General features: G+C 42.0%; 1 protein-coding gene across 2 annotated transcripts; it reads right to left on the bottom strand.

Moving 5' to 3' along the window:
* Positions 1–8,578: 8,578 nt before the first annotated feature.
* On the bottom strand, positions 8,579–15,579 carry mgrn1b (mahogunin, ring finger 1b). 2 transcript variants are annotated; one of them, XM_086133603.1, is made up of 17 exons: positions 15,298–15,579; positions 14,870–14,988; positions 14,701–14,789; positions 14,462–14,608; positions 13,760–13,877; positions 13,606–13,672; positions 13,490–13,533; positions 13,352–13,399; positions 13,142–13,210; positions 12,898–13,057; positions 12,715–12,824; positions 12,340–12,548; positions 11,984–12,095; positions 11,861–11,906; positions 11,689–11,793; positions 10,847–10,892; positions 8,579–10,743 (listed from the first exon to the last, which is right to left on the bottom strand). In XM_086133603.1, exons 1-16 carry the CDS (start codon positions 15,383–15,385, stop codon positions 10,852–10,854), a joined length of 1,572 nt encoding a protein of 523 aa, XP_085989729.1. In that variant the 5' UTR covers positions 15,386–15,579; the 3' UTR covers positions 8,579–10,743; positions 10,847–10,851. The 2 variants fall into 2 exon arrangements, with proteins under 2 accessions (XP_085989729.1, XP_085989728.1); XM_086133602.1 differs by lacking the exon at positions 10,847–10,892 and having other exon boundaries at positions 15,298–15,578.
* Positions 15,580–16,334: the final 755 nt, after the last annotated feature.

Raw genomic sequence — 16,334 nt, forward strand, 5'->3', positions numbered from 1 at the left:
CATGTTTTTTTTTTTTTCGGCTAAAAACGCCTTACTATTGATGGTCGTTTTTTTCCGCTAAAAAACCCTTACTATACATGGTCGTTTTTTTCGACTAAAAACGGCTTACTATACATGGTCTTTTTTTCGGTTCAAAACGCCTTACTATATATACATGGTCGTTTTTTTCGGCTAAAAACGCCTTACTATACATGGGCGTTTTTTTTCGACCAAAAACGCCTTACTATACATGGTCGTTTTTTTCGGCTAAAAACGCCTTACTATATATACATGGTCGTTTTTTTTCGGCCAAAAACGCCTTACTATACATGGTCGTTTTTTTCGGCTAAAAATGCCTTACTATACATGGTCGTTTTTTTCGGCCAAAAATGCCTTACTATACATGGTCTTTTTTTTCGGCCAAAAACGCCTTACTATACATGGTCGTTTTTTTCGGCTAAAAACGCCTTACTATATATGGTGGTTTTTTTCGGCTAAAAACGCCTTACTATACATGGTCGTTTTTTTCGGGCTAAAAACGCCCTACTATACATGGTCGTTTTTTTCGGCTAAAAACTCTTTTTTTCCGGCTAAAAACGCTTAGTATACATAGTCGTTTTTTTCGGCTAAAAACGCCTTACTATTGATGGTCGTTTTTTTCGGCCAAAAACGCCTCACTATACATGGTCGTTTTTTTCGGCTAAAAACGCCTTACTATAAATGGTCGTTTTTTACGGCCAAAAACGCCTTACTATATATACATGGTCGTTTTTTTTCGACCAAAAACGCCCTACTATACATGGTCGGTTTTTTCGGCTAAAAACGCCTTACTATATATACATGGTCGTTTTTTTCGGCCAAAAACGCCTTACTATACATGGTCGTTTTTTTCGGCTAAAAATGCCTTACTATACATGGTCGTTTTTTTCGGCTAAAAACGCCTTACTATACATGGTCGTTTTTTTCGGCTAAAAACGCCTTACTATACATGGTCGTTTTTTCGGGCTAAAAACGCCCTACTATACATGGTCGTTTTTTTCGGCTAAAAATGCCTTAGTATACATGGTCGGTTTTTTTTGGCCAAAAACGCCTTACTATACATGGTCGTTTTTTTGGGCTAAAAATGGGCTAAAAACGCCTTACTATACATGGTCGTTTTTTTTTCGGCCAAAAACTCCTTACTATACATGGTCTTTTTTTTCGGCCAAAAACGCCTTACTATATATACATGGTCATTTTTTTCCACTAAAAACCCTTTACCATACATGGTCGTTTTTTTTCGGCCAAAAACGCCTTACTATACATGGTCGTTTTTTTCGGCCCAAAACGCCTTACTATATATATATGGTCGGGGGGTTTTTCAGCTAAAAACACCTGACTATACATGGTCGTTTTTTTCGGCTAAAAACGCCTTACTATATATACATGGTCGTTTTTTTCGGCCAAAAACGCCTTACTATACATGGTCGTTTTTTTCGGCTAAAAATGCCTTACTATACATGGTCGTTTTTTTCGGCTAAAAACGCCTTACTATACATGGTCGTTTTTTTCGGCTAAAAACGCCTTACTATACATGGTCGTTTTTTCGGGCTAAAAACGCCCTACTATACATGGTCGTTTTTTTCGGCTAAAAATGCCTTAGTATACATGGTCGTTTTTTTTTGGCCAAAAACGCCTTACTATACATGGTCGTTTTTTTGGGCTAAAAATGGGCTAAAAACGCCTTACTATACATGGTCGTTTTTTTTTCGGCCAAAAACTCCTTACTATACATGGTCTTTTTTTTCGGCCAAAAACGCCTTACTATATATACATGGTCGTTTTTTTCCACTAAAAACCCTTTACCATACATGGTCGTTTTTTTCGGCCAAAAACGCCTTACTATACATGGTCGTTTTTTTCGGCCCAAAACGCCTTACTATACATGGTTGTTTTTTTTCGGCCAAAACGCCTTACTATACATGGTCGTTTTTTTCGGCTAAAAACGCCTTACTATACATGGTCGTTTTCTTTCGGCCAAAAACGCCTTACTATACATGGTCATTTTGTTCGGCTAAAAACGCCTTACTATACATGGGCGTTTTTTTCGACCCAAAACACCTTACTATACATGATCGTTTTTTTCGGCCCAAAACGCCTTACTATACATGGTCGTTTTTTTTCGGCCCAAAACGCCTGACTATACATGGTCTTTTTTTTTTCAGCCCAAAACGCCTTACTATACATGGTCGTTTTTTTTCGGCTAACAACGCCTTACTATACATGGTCGTTTTTTTCAGCTAAAAACGCTTTACTATACAAGGTCGTTTTTTTCGGCTAAAAACGCCTGACTATACATGGTCGTTTTTTTTTGGTTAAAGACACCTACTATACATGGTCGTTTTTTTCGGCTAAAAACGCCTTACTATACATGGTCGTTTTTTTCGGCTAAAAACGCCTTACTATACATGGTCGTTTTTTTCGGCTAAAAATGCCTTACTATAGTAAGGCGTTTTTTTCGGCTCAAAACGCCTTACTATACATGGTCGTTTTTTTCGGGCAAAAACGCCTTACTATACATGGTCGTTTTTTTCGTCCAAAAACGCCTTACTATACATGGTCGTTTTTTTCGGCTAAAAACGCCTTACTATACATGGTCGTTTTTTTCGGCTAAAAATTGGCTAAAAACGCCTTACTCTACATGGTCAGTTTTTTTGGGGCCAAATATGCCTTACTATACATGGTCGTTTTTTTCGGCCAAAAACGCCTTACTATACATGGTTGGGGGTTTTTTGGGCCAAAAATGCCTTACTATACATGGTCGTTTTTTTCGGCTAAAAACGGCTTACTATACATGGTCGTTTTTTTCGGCCAAAAACGCCTTACTATACATGGTCGTTTTTTTTCGGCCAAAAACGCCTGACTACACATGGTCGTTTTTTTCGGTCAAAAACGCCTTAGTATACACGGTCGTTTTTTTCCGGCCAAAAACGCCTTACTATATATGGTCGTTTTTTTCCGGCCAAAAACGCCTTACTATACATGGTCGTTTTTTTCGGCTAAAAATGCCTTACTATACATGGTCGTTTTTTTCGGCCAAAAATGCCTTACTATACATGGTCTTTTTTTTCGGCCAAAAACGCCTTACTACACATTGTGGTTTTTTTCGACCTAAAACGCCTTACTATACATGGTCGTTTTTTTTCGGCTAAAAACGCCTTACTATACATGGTCGTTTTTTCGGTCAAAAACGCCTTACTATACATGGTCGGGGGGGTTTTGGGCCAAAAATGCCTTACTATACATGGTCGTTTTTTTCGGCCAAAAACGCCTAACTATACATGGTCGTTTTTTTCGGCTAAAAATGCCTTACTATACATGGTCGTTTTTTTCGGCCAAAAATTCCTTACTATTCATGGTCGTTTTTTTCGGCTTAAAATGCCTTACTATACATGGTCGTTTTTTGCGGCCAAAAACGCCTTACTATACATGGTCGTTTTTTTAGGCCAAAAACGCCTTACTAACATGGTCGTTTTTTTCGGCTAAAAACGCCTTACTATACATGGTCGTTTTTTACGGCCAAAAACGCCTCACTATACATGGTCGTTTTTTTCGGCTAAAAACGCCTTACTATACATGGTCGTTTTTTTCGGCTAAAAATTGGCTAAAAACGCCTTACTCTACATGGTCAGTTTTTTTGGGGCCAAATATGCCTTACTATACATGGTCGTTTCTTTCGGCCAAAAACGCCTTACTAAACATGGTCGTTTTTTTCGGCTAAAAATGCCTTACTATACATGGTCGTTTTTTTTCGGCCCAAAACGCCTTACTATACTAGGTCGTTTTTTTCGGCCCAAAACGCCTTACTATACTAGGTCGTTTTTTTCGGCCCAAAACGCCTGACTATACATGGTCTTTTTTTTTTTCAGCCCAAAACGCCTTATTATACATGGTCGTTTTTTTTCGGCTAACAACGCCTTACTATACATGGTCGTTTTTTTCAGCTAAAAACGCCTTACTATACATGGTCGTTTTTTTCGGCCAAAAACGCCTTACTACACATTGTGGTTTTTTTCGACCTAAAACGCCTTACTATACATGGTCGTTTTTTTTCGGCTAAAAACGCCTTACTATATATACATGGTCGTTTTTTTCCGGCCAAAAACGCCTTACTATACATGGTCGTTTTTTTCGGCCAAAAACGCCTTACTATACATGGTCGGGGGTCTTTTGGGCCAAAAATGCCTTACTATACATGGTCGTTTTTTTTCGGCTAAAAACGCCTTACTATACATGGTCGTTTTTTTCGGCCAAAAACGCCTTACCATACATGGTTATTTTTTTCGGCTAAAAATGCCTTACTATACATGGTCGTTTTTTTCGGCCAAAAACGCCTAACTATACATGGTCGTTTTTTTCGGCTAAAAATGCCTTACTATACATGGTCGTTTTTTTTCGGCCAAAAATGCCTTACTATACATGGTCGTTTTTTTCGGCTAAAAATGCCTTACTATACATGGTCGTTTTTTTCGGCCAAAAACGCCTTACTATACATGGTCGTTTTTTTAGGCCAAAAACGCCTTACTAACATGGTCGTTTTTTTCGGCTAAAAACGCCTTACTATACATGGTCGTTTTTTACGGCCAAAAGCGCCTTGCTATACATGGTCGTTTTTTTTCGGCTAAAAACGCCTTACTATACGTGGTCGGGGGGTTTTTGGGCCAAAAATGCCTTACTATACATGGTCGGTTTTTTTTGGCTAAAAACGCCTTACTATACATGGTCGGGGGGTTTTTGGGCCAAAAATGCCTTACTATACATGGTCGTTTTTTACGGCCAAAAGCGCCTTGCTATACATGGTCGTTTTTTTTCGGCTAAAAACGCCTTACTATACGTGGTCGTTTTTTTTGGGGCCAAAAACGCCTTACTATACATGGTCGTTTTTTTCGGCCAAAAACGCCTTACTATACATGGTCGGGGGGTTTTTGGGCCAAAAATGCCTTACTATACATGGTCGGTTTTTTTTGGCTAAAAACGCCTTACTATACATGGTCGGTTTTTTTGGGGCCAAAAACGCCTTACTATACATGGTCGTTTTTTTCGGCCAAAAACGCCTTACTATACATGGTTGGGGGGTTTTTGGGCCAAAAATGCCTTACTATACATGGTCGGGTTTTTTTGGCTAAAAACGCCTTACTATACATGGTCGGTTTTTTTGGGGCCAAAAACGCCTTACTATACATGGTCGTTTTTTTCGGCCAAAAACGCCTTACTATACATGGTTGGGGGGTTTTTGGGCCAAAAATGCCTTACTATACATGGTCGTTTTTTTCGGCTAAAAACGCCTTACTATACATGGTCGTTTTTTTCGGCCAAAAACGCCTTACCATACATGGTTGTTTTTTTCGGCTAAAAATGCCTTACTATACATGGTCGTTTTTTTTCGGCCAAAAACGCCTTACTATACATGGTCGTTTTTTTTCGGCCAAAAACGCCTTACTATACATGGTCGTTTTTTTCGGCCAAAAACGCCTTACTATTATACATGGTCGTTTTTTTCGGCTAAAAACACCTTACTATACATGGTCGTTTTTTACGGCCAAAAGCGCCTTACTATACATGGTCGTTTTTTTTCGGCCAAAAACGCCTTGCTATACATGGTCGTTTTTTCTCGACCAAAAACGCCTTACTATACATGGTCTGGGGTTTTTTGGGCCAAAAATGCCTGACTATACATGGTCGTTTTTTTCGGCCAAAAACATGGTCGTTTTTTTCTGCCAAAAACGCCTTACTATACATGGTCGTTTTTTTCGGCTAAAAAAGCCTTACCATATATGGTCTTTTTTTTCGGCTAAAAATGGGCTAAAAACGCCTTACTATACATGGTCGGTTTTTTTTGGGCCAAAAATGCCTTATATACATGGTCGTTTATTTCGGCCAAAAACGCCTTACTATACATGGTCGTTTTTTTTTTTACTGAAAACGCCTTACTGTACATGGTCGTTTTTTTTCTTCGGCTAAAAATGCCTGACGATACATGGTCGTTTTTTGGGGGCAAAAAATGCCTTTCAGATAGTCGGGGGTTTTTTTGGGCTGAAATGCCTCTTCTACATGATCAACTGTCACTGGACCCTATCCCAGCTTGAGGCCGTTGGAACTGACATTTATGCTGTCACTGGACGGGGTTTGAACCCACACTGCCTGGATGAAATGCCAGTGTGTATACCTCTACACCACCAGGGACTGTGACTTGCTCTGCACGATAGGCGTATTTGACATGCACCCTGGAGGTTTTGCAGGAAAAAGTAACTGGTGTTGTTTTTTCTCACATAACTGCACGGGGCTTGAACCAGGGTTGCTTGGACAGAAAGCCGGCATGTATACCTCTACACCACCAGTGACTGTGATCTGCACTGCACGATAGGCGTATTTTATATGCACCCTGGAGGTTTTGCAGGAAAAAGTAACTGGTGTTGTTTTTTCTCACATAACTGCACGGGGCTTGAACCAGGGTTGCCCCGACGGAAAGCCGGCGTGTGTACCTCTACACCACCAGTGACTGAGACTTGCTCTGCACGATAGTTGTATTTGACATGCATTCTGGAGGGTTTGCAGGAAAGTAACTGGTGTTGTCTTTTCACACATCACTGAGCGGGGTTTGAACCCATGCTAACTATACATGGTCGGGTTTTTTTCAGCTAAAAACGCCTTACTATACATGGTCGTTTTTTTCATCTAAAAACGCCTTCCTATACATGGTTGTTCTTTCGGCTGAAAATGCCTTACTATACATGGTCATTTTTCGTCTAAAAACACCTTACTATACATGGTCGTTTTTTCGTCGACAAACGCCTTACTATACAGTACATTGTCTTTTTTTTCGTCGTTTTTTTTCCGTCTAAAAACGCCTTACTATCCTGTACATGGTGGGGTTTTTTCGGCTAAAAACGCCTTTCTATACATGGTCGTTTTTTTTCGGCTAAAACGCCTTTCTATACATGGTCGTTTTTTTCGGCTAAAAAACGCCTTACTATACATGGTCGTTTTTTTCGTCTAAAAACGCCTTACTATACCTGTACATGATCGTTTTATCGGCTAAAAAACGCCTTACTATACACGGTCATTTTTTTCGGCTAAAAACGTCTCACTATACATGGTCGTTTTTTTCGGCTAAAAACGCCTTACTATACATGGTCGTTTTTTTCGTCTAAAAACGCCTTACTATACCTGTACATGATCGTTTTATCGGCTAAAAAACGCCTTACTATACACGGTCATTTTTTTCGGCTAAAAACGTCTCACTATACATGGTCGTTTTTTTCGGCTAAAAACGCCTTACTATACATGGTCGTTTTTTTCATCTAAAAACGCCTTCCTATACATGGTTGTTCTTTCGGCTGAAAATGCCTTACTATACATGGTCATTTTTCGTCTAAAAATGCCTTACTATACATGGTCGTTTTTTTCGGGCTAAAAACGCCCTACTATACATGGTCGTTTTTTTCGGCCAAAAACGCCTTACTATACATGGTCGTTTTTTTCGGCCAAAAACGCCTTACTATACACAGTCATTTTTTTCGGCTAAAAACCCTCACTATACATGGTCGTTTTTTTCGGCTAAAAATGCCTTACAATACATGGTCGTTTTTTTCGGCCCAAAACGCCTTCCCTTCCTGGTCGTCGAATGGTTAGTGCGTCAGTGTTGCGCTGTGGAGGTGCAGGGTTCAATTCTGGCTCCGTTCGGTGTCAGGTTGCATGCTCTTCCTGTGACTGCACAGGTTTCCAAAACTTGTGTGGCCATCCATTTTCTTATCCTCTTCGCACTCAAGGACAATGTAGAGCAGGGATCCCACTCTTCCAACTTGCTTTTTATTTATGGACCTTTTAATGACTTTTGAGGTCTCATTTAGCCATTTTTAAGGAGTAAGCGCGGTATGTAGGCTTTCCTATTTTTAAGGAACCGGAACCAGGAAGGCATGTAGCCTGACAGTGAGGTTTGAGGGGAAGGGCGCCAGGCGAATTTTCCGACAAAACTATTAACCCGAAGGGTAAGGAAAATGACATACACAAATGAAATGAACACCACAGGTTCATTTTTAAGGATTTTTATAAATTTTATAAGCTTTCCCTGAAAATTAAGGACGATTTAGAACATAATTTTACTTCTTTTTATGGATTTTTATGAACCTTAAGGACCCGTGGGAACCCTGGCACTCTGTAACCTGATGACATGAGAAGCTGTCCACTGTAGTAACCGCAGTGTATCTAAAGCAGCCACAAAGATTAGCTTTTCAGACCACTAGGTTCACGCTAATGCTAAATAGCATCAATGTTAGCATACACTTGGTAAATTTGTGTCTGTAATTGATATTTGAATAATTGAATAGCTGATAGGTGGTCCAGTGGTTAGCGCGTCGACCTCACAGTGCAGAGGTACTAGGTTCAATTCCAGCTCCGGCCTCCCTGTGTGTGTTCTGTTCTACCCGGGCCTGCGTGGGTTTTCTCTGGGTACTCCGAAGATGAGTGATGGGCTCTAGCACCCCCCGCGACTCCTGTGAGAATAAAGTGCATTGGAAAATGGATGGACGGATGAATGGAAAAACACTTGACTCCTTTGACATAACGACGAGGTTGCTTTTTATTGTTCTTTGCTTGACATGCTGCTATACATACAAGAGCCTTTAAGACAGCATCTTACGGGTGGAACACAAACGAAAGATCTAGTGTGGCGTTGTCCTGGATACCAGGCCCACATATGGTGAGAAGGAGGAGAGGAAGGCACGGCGTCAACTTGAAATGACATGGAGGAGCCACAAAAAAAAAAAGTATCTGCCTGTTGATCAAATTCCTAATCAATACACTACGTAGCCAATTGACACTTATATTTCATATTGCTTAATTACAATGACTGTACTTGAAATCTCCAGATGTTGCGTACTGGCAAAGCCGCTCAAGTGCAACAAGCAGGCAAAGGAAGCAACTCAAGGCACAGAAATGGACAAAATGCTCCATTTTGTTTTTCTTGCAAAGACTTCACATAAGCGGACGATGGCTGCGGCGGCGGCGCTGCTGCTACGAGGTGGCCACGCCAACGGCGCCATCGCGCATGCAGCTGAAGCATCTTGCCGGTGACGGGGTGTATGGGCTTCAAGTTGTAGTTTTTGATTTATATAATACAGTGACCCCGCCCCCCCCGTTTTGCGAATATTTGCGAATGGGCATTTGCTAATTCTTGCTGGATTTTGGAGTAATTTATCCTGTTCGCCATGTCTTATGCCACTTTGTGGCATGTTGGTGCAAAGCGGCTATGATGATTTAAGGGGAAGGAATTTCCTTTAGTCAGGCCATAGCCTTGTCTGATAGGGGGAAAATGCTCTGTCGCCATCTTGTGGCATCTATATGTAATTACAAGCTTTTTGGGTGGCTGGCAATTCATGCCAGAGCGTGATAACGGGAGTTCACGGCGCACTGTAAATGCATCTAGTCCATTATGTCCATGTAAATATTGTATTTTTTCCCCATAAATAACATGTATATTGTATAAGTATAACATTTGCTAAGTAACACAAGATTGTAGTACATGTAAATGGCGGATGATTTAAACAATGAAACGAGGCATGTAGATGTTTAAAATGATCAAAGTGTATTAGGGCCAGGCTGAAAAGTAAAAAAAAAAAAAAGAAAAAGTCAAAGTTTATGCAACGTTGTTCGAGAAAGGGTAGCCCTATGAGGACGCCATTTTTACGGTCAAACGGTATGTGGTAAGCATTCAGCAGGAAGATGTCACACGATAAAGATCGTACTTTTACAGAAATGTAAAAAATGCTGAAAACATTGAGTCCTCACTCGTACTCACTGATCCTTTTGATTGACTGAATGGCAGAATTTTATTTTGCTGTAAGTATCTGTGGTTGGTATCAGCAGCCTCCATAACACTCGATACCTTAACATATGCTGGTAATGGCCCAATACGATACCTGGTACCGGTATTCGCTCCACGCTTTAAATTATGATTCATAGTAGGAGTTGAAGTCGTCTGCATCGATATTTATTTCAATTTACTTTCTGTAAACGCCCATCAAAATATTTCTTTATCCGAAACCCATTTTGGGTGCAAAAAAGGTTGGGGAGCACAGTACTGGCCTGAGAAAAATATTCATGATGTCATCGATTAATCATTTTAGCCTTTCAGCACACTGTAGTCAACTCCCAAAAAAAATCATTAGTCGTGAGAAAAATAGTTTAAATGTGTTGTCACAAGTATTTGACTAAATCCTCCTAATAGCCTTTTTTAAAAAAAAAAAATGTTTTTTATAGTTGCCCTAATACACCGTTTGTATAATCTCATGGAATGCAAAATAAACCATTTGGTTAGAGTGCAAAAATCACTTCAACAACACACGAGGAATATAATAGGTCTTGAAAAAAAATCTGAAATGGTGAGTAGCATATTCAAACACAGACAGATGTTAAAAATATAGATATACTGTATATATTTGCGTGTGTGTGTGTCCGAATGCACCATTGAGCAGTGGAGTTAAAAGAAGGAGTAAGTGTGCTTTGGGTCCGAAAAATCCACATTGGGAGCGCATGTACACACAATACCGTTTTCCTACATGTCGGCCCTGATGGGAGTCGGAATGAAAAGTCGGCGAGGCAGAAAGCGAGGACGTCAGGGGAGGAGGTGCTCGTCTTCCTGGTGGAAGCTGCCGGTGGGGCACAGGAGAGGCTGGCTGGAGCAGTTTGTGCTCTGACTCTTCAGGCTCTCCGTGGACTCGGACGACCCTGCGGAGGAGACGCGGCGGCGCGGGAGAACGTGAGACGGGCGAGCGCGTCGGCCGGAACGGGAATACGAAGCGGCAAGAGCGGGACAGGAAAGCCTACATACCGCGCTTACTCCTCAATACCGATAGAGCAGGAGTCGGGACCGAGGGCTGGTGAGGAGTGAGGACGGCGAAGGAGGTGGAGCAGCGCAAGGAGAGGGAAATGTTAGGAAATGAGAGGAGGACACCGCCCGTGTGCAAAGCATCCCCGGAGTGAATTCAAGATGACAGACAAAACATACCAGAGTGGACACATAACACCGGAGAAGCCGATTTCGTTGAGAGGCGACGCTCATCGTTCACAACATTAGGTAGACTTGCGCCATCCAACGCAAGAGCTACACTCAAAAAAAAAAAGATACCGGTAATTTGGTTGACTTTTGATTGACAGTCGGGGAACTATGTCTGAATGTAGTGTTAGGTAGTTTGAGATGCATACATCGGTCAAATTGAAGCTCTTTCGAGATTTTTCTGATGACATAACGGTTCAATGAAAAGTGATTTCAAAAAAATTATTATTGTTTTTTGGCCCTCAAAAATAAATACAATTCTATTTTACAGAAAAATAATGACGCTGTGTTCTTAGTATTTTTACAATAGACAAACTAACCGTTCAGTCGAAAAATAAGCAACTTTGTCCTTTAAAATCTAACATGAATGTACTTTTTAAACATTGACAAAGCATCAATTTACAATACTGGGTTGACGCAGTTCTTAAGCACAAAATAAACGATAACGTACCTCTGACGGTGTCAATTCAAATGAGCATTATTATAATTGTTAAAGCTCTGACGCAGCTCTTGCTTTGGATCGCATTGGTCGATATATATAATAAAGTGTCCACTGAGCGGACTATTTACCCTGAGGAATCCCCTGGAAATCATGACTTATTTGCTACGTGTCTCACCTGGCAGCGAAAGGTCGCCCGGAGGGTCGCTCTCCGTTTTGGTCAAGCTGCTGTGCTCGCTTCCGCAGTCCTGGAGGATGTCGGCGCCAGCGTGCATCCTGTCCTCTGGAGAGTAAAAAAAAACAAGTGTCACTCAAAGGCGTCACCTCAAGTTGAAAACTGACCAACTCACCGTCATCTGGGGACAGCGAGTCTGCGACGTCCTCGTTTGCTGTGGCCTAAAGCGAAGAAGAAGAATTATTTGTGTTCGACTCTATTAGCGGTGAGGACGCGGGAGCCGGCGACGCCGACGCACGTCTGTGGGAGCGGGACTGCTGGACAGGAGCGTGTGTGGCTGAGCGTCCGACATCTCCGACAGCTTTTCTTCATCCTCCTCCTGGATGGGAGAAGACGGCGACCTCAGGGTGCTGCGGGGAAGGACACCAGAGACGAAGTTAGTGTGCCGACACGCTCCCAAACATATTTGCAAGGGCTGAAAGATTTTGAAAACGTTATTGCAATTGTTTCAAACACACCTTCGAGACTACGAATGTGGTTTTTTTTTTGCTGCCATTTTGGTTGGTAAAGGACCTCAAACTGACTCGGGTAACTCTTATCTCAATGTGTGAGTATTCCCACTTCTGCTTTTTTTTTTTTTTTTTTAATTTTTACCTGTCAGGTGATTTGCTGACTTTGCCTTTCTGCAGACTGCCGTCGCTCAGATGCTCCGGGGAGCTCAGCTGCTGGCTGCCGTCGCCGCCTGCGAAATTGATCTCATCGTAGAGAGGCGCCGAGGGGACGGCGGGCGACACAGACCGCAGGCCGTTCAGGGCCTCCAGTAGCGACACGGGCTCAAAGCCGGGGGGGACTGAATCGGTGCCCTGAGGAAGAGCCAGGCAAAACATTTGGGATGTCGGTATTCTACACTTGTTCTAGTACCACAAGGCATTGTCCTTAGCCCAGTATTATTCACCCTTGTTGTCGTACTTGAAAACTACACTTGAAAAAAATAAAAAGGGGTATCTTCAGATAGTTCTGGAAACCTACCGAGTGCTCATCGTGGTCCATCGTCTGCGCCAGAACAGGACTGAAAGAAACAGGGGAGAGTGCCCCGGGCTTTTTCCGCACTGCTCGGATCTGCAGCAAGGCCCTGAAAGCTGTGTCGGCGAAACACGGGGCCCAGTGAGGACTGCGCCATCTCCCTCTCAAAACAATCACCAGTCCACTTACGCAGTCTGCAGATGGGACAGTTGTTAGCTTGGTAGCGCAAGGTGTCAGCGCACGAGTTGCAGAGGCACAAGTGTCTGCACGGCAGGATGAGCGTGTCGCGCAGGTCCGACAGACACACCACGCACTCGTTGCTGTTGTCGCTGTTCTCATCGTCGGATGGCTGCGCGCGAAGAGGGCGCATTTGAAACGACGCGCCCCGTTTTTCGAAACGTCCTCATTCCGTCTGGCTTTTCGTTGCGCCTACCTTGATTTCTTGGTTGTTCTTGTTCTCGATGCCATAGATCTCCTGTAAGAGGTAGCTCACACGGTCCACCTGCAGGGCAGGGAGAAATAAAGAGAACTCGGTTCATGTTTAGTGTTTACCTTTATGCCGTCTTTGCGATCAGACATTCTTCACCCCTTTGCAAGCCTAATTATAAAACAGCTAAAAGTGTTCCTAACACAGGAAACCTACAATTTGCTTTTGCTTCAGTGGCTTGACGGAGAAACTGCCATCGACGTGCTTGGGGATCAAAGCACAAAACAAACGTGAGTTGGGTTCATGAAAATGACTTTTTGGCGATGTTGAATGACTACTTGAATGTGTACGTACTCGTTCAAATGCTGCCAAAAGTACATGAGCGTGTCCGAGGCAATCTTGGAATGAAAGCACAGATTAGTAGTCTGTATGTCTTGTAGCGCACAGTTTAGCGCAAAACATCAACTTACTGTCCCCATCGTCAACTACTGCCTGGATGACCATAGGAAATACCCCTCGGTCGAGGTCAAAGTTGAGCTTTTAAAAAGAAGAAAACAGATATAGCAATTTCATTGCCGTCTTATTGTGAATGGCTAAACGATGTTGTGGGTTGCAAATACGGACGTCTTCCTCTTTCCACTCGCTGAAGTCGATTTTGAAAGAAGGCATGGAGAACTGCTGGCTGACGCCCCGCTTGTAGTGGACCGTCTCCGAGGCCATGGATGGATCCTTTGGGCTGTACCTTTACGGAACATTGACAGAAATAAAAATTAGATGAAGTTATTGCTTCTGTTTGTTAAAAAAAATACACGGGAGGAGTACCTTGAAAAAAAAATTGCATATTAAATTACAATATTGAGGGGTGAAAAAAGTATTTTCAATTCGCTCAGCCCTAGTTAGCAGGGAAGTGTCACCTTTATGAAAGGCCATCGTAACGGAATGTATGCTTTTTTTCTTTTGTTTTCATCATCATTCCTCCTCCCGTGACACAACCGTCTCACATCGACTTCCTAGTCTTCACTTCAGTCTCTGGTGTAGTATCCATGGCAACTAGGCGTTGCTAAGGACCAGTCAAATCTATTGTGGTCTTCGAGCCAAACAAATTCCCGCCGGAGATACTTGCAAGTCTATGTGCAAACGTAATTCACCGTCGTGCTATATAGATCCAATGTGAAAACAGCGTTTTGATATACCCTTGAAAGAGAGTAAGAACTTGAGATCATGTGTAACAATGTGTTTGTAGATTTCCCCTAATGAGGTGACCTATGAGTGGAGGTTTTAAGTTTAGTTTTCCATCAGCGCTGTCAACAAAAAAAGGATTCTCACACAGCCATCCCATTGGAAAATTCCTCAAAGGCCTGGCAGTAGAGGGTGATGGCCACTCGAGCGTCGGCATCAAATGTGAACTCCACGCCGTACTGAACCTTTGGTTTGCCGCCCTCCTCCACCGGCGTGTCAGAGTCATCTTTATACCTGTGGATCATAAGGTTTGACAGGAGTCAATAATATTCCTTTAAAAAAAACAAAAAAAACACCAATGTCAAGTCAGCACTGATCATTCTTACCGGACCAAACGCAACGAGTCCTTCCGAATGTTCACCAGACTCCTGAGGGTTTTCACAGGCTCGTGGGGAGCGGGGGTGACGTAGGGAAACTGGAGGGAGACATGTTATCATCAATGTGATTGATCTAAAATGCTTCAGTCTGATACATTTCAAGTGTGGCTGCGTTCACCTGCACTGGCCTGTTTCCCAGGAAATTTAAATCCATGTTTTCCCCAAAAAGGTATCCCTCGGGATGCGGTGTATCGAACTTCTCCCCTCCCATGAAGAAGTGGCTCGCAAAATAATTCCCTGTAAGAAAAGAAAAAGGATGAGGGTAATAATAATTTTCGATCACATAAGTCATCAGGAATACATCCCAAAACGGTGTATTCGCCATAAACTCAAAGTTATACCAAAACATTTGAAATCGATTGTCTAATTTCAGTGTCTAGTTCTGTATCGCGAGATTTTGATCTATTTCAATCTCGGGTTCCTGAGCTTCGACTTCAAATTTATATAAACAAAGCACATAGTCAGGTCTTGTAAACTCCCGTAACTAGACTTAATCATTTTGAGCCACAAAGCGGGCCCCAATGATATAAAATACCGATGACATACCAGATTTCGGGGGAAACCGATAGGCCGAGTTAGCTTGAATGTCGATATCCTCAACACCAGCAATCCTGCGACTCAGGATGGAGCCCATCTTCGCCTTTCTCAGCAGCTGCAACGGCTGGCAACGCGAACAACAAATAAAACAATCACGTAATACGATTGGATTTAATTCGACATCGCGACTGATTTGGAGTTGGCGACGAGGCAAACCGAAACAGGAAATTGGGCGAGCTGTTGTTTTGCCAGTGAGATGCTAACGTTAGCGCAGTGTCGCGATTTGATTGGCTGCCTCCTCCACTAAGCTACCTGAATATAGGAGCGTTCGATTTAATTAGTGGGACGCCCGTTAAGAGGGCGGTGCGTGACGAAGTCACGGGGAGGTCAGGCGGGGATTTCGGCGTGCGTTTCTGTTAGATTTCTTAAACTGGATTAGGAAGAAAATACATACAACGCATAGTGTGGAGGAAAAAAAGTGTTCATGTAATATGCTCAATAACGGTACAGAAATACACACAGAATTTCGTTTTGAAAATAAATGAATGACAGATGTGTGTATTTGAATTATTGGGAGTTGTTATTATTGGAAAGAATTGTTTCTCAGAAAAAACTCCAGAAAATGTTACATTTTTCACACTTTTAATGCCAAAACGTCGTCACCATTATGTGTCCCAAATAATATTTCATGATTTGCAATATCTTTTCTGAAGATTATATATATATAGGAATTTACCTTTTTATTTAAAGCTTGCACAAATGCACCTTAATGTTTTATTATTATTACTCAACTCAACTTTATTTTTATAGCGCATTTACAACAGCTGCAGCTGTAACAAAGCACTTGCAGAACACCTGACTAAAAACGTTGACAATACAATCATAACAAACCAACCTGCACCCAAAAAAAACGTTTATTTTAAAAATTTACATTGTTTATTTGTTTTGCCGTAACGCCTGAATGATTGTTTGCATTGATCTCCTTAAATTATATTCTTCTGAAATAGTGTCTAGAGATGGAATTGTTCAATTATATCGCTGAAGGT

Source organism: Hippocampus guttulatus, chromosome 16 (genome assembly GCF_054856545.1).
Source record: "Hippocampus guttulatus isolate MCC_2025c chromosome 16, RoL_Hgut_1.0, whole genome shotgun sequence".
NCBI lineage: Eukaryota > Metazoa > Chordata > Actinopteri > Syngnathiformes > Syngnathidae > Hippocampus > Hippocampus guttulatus.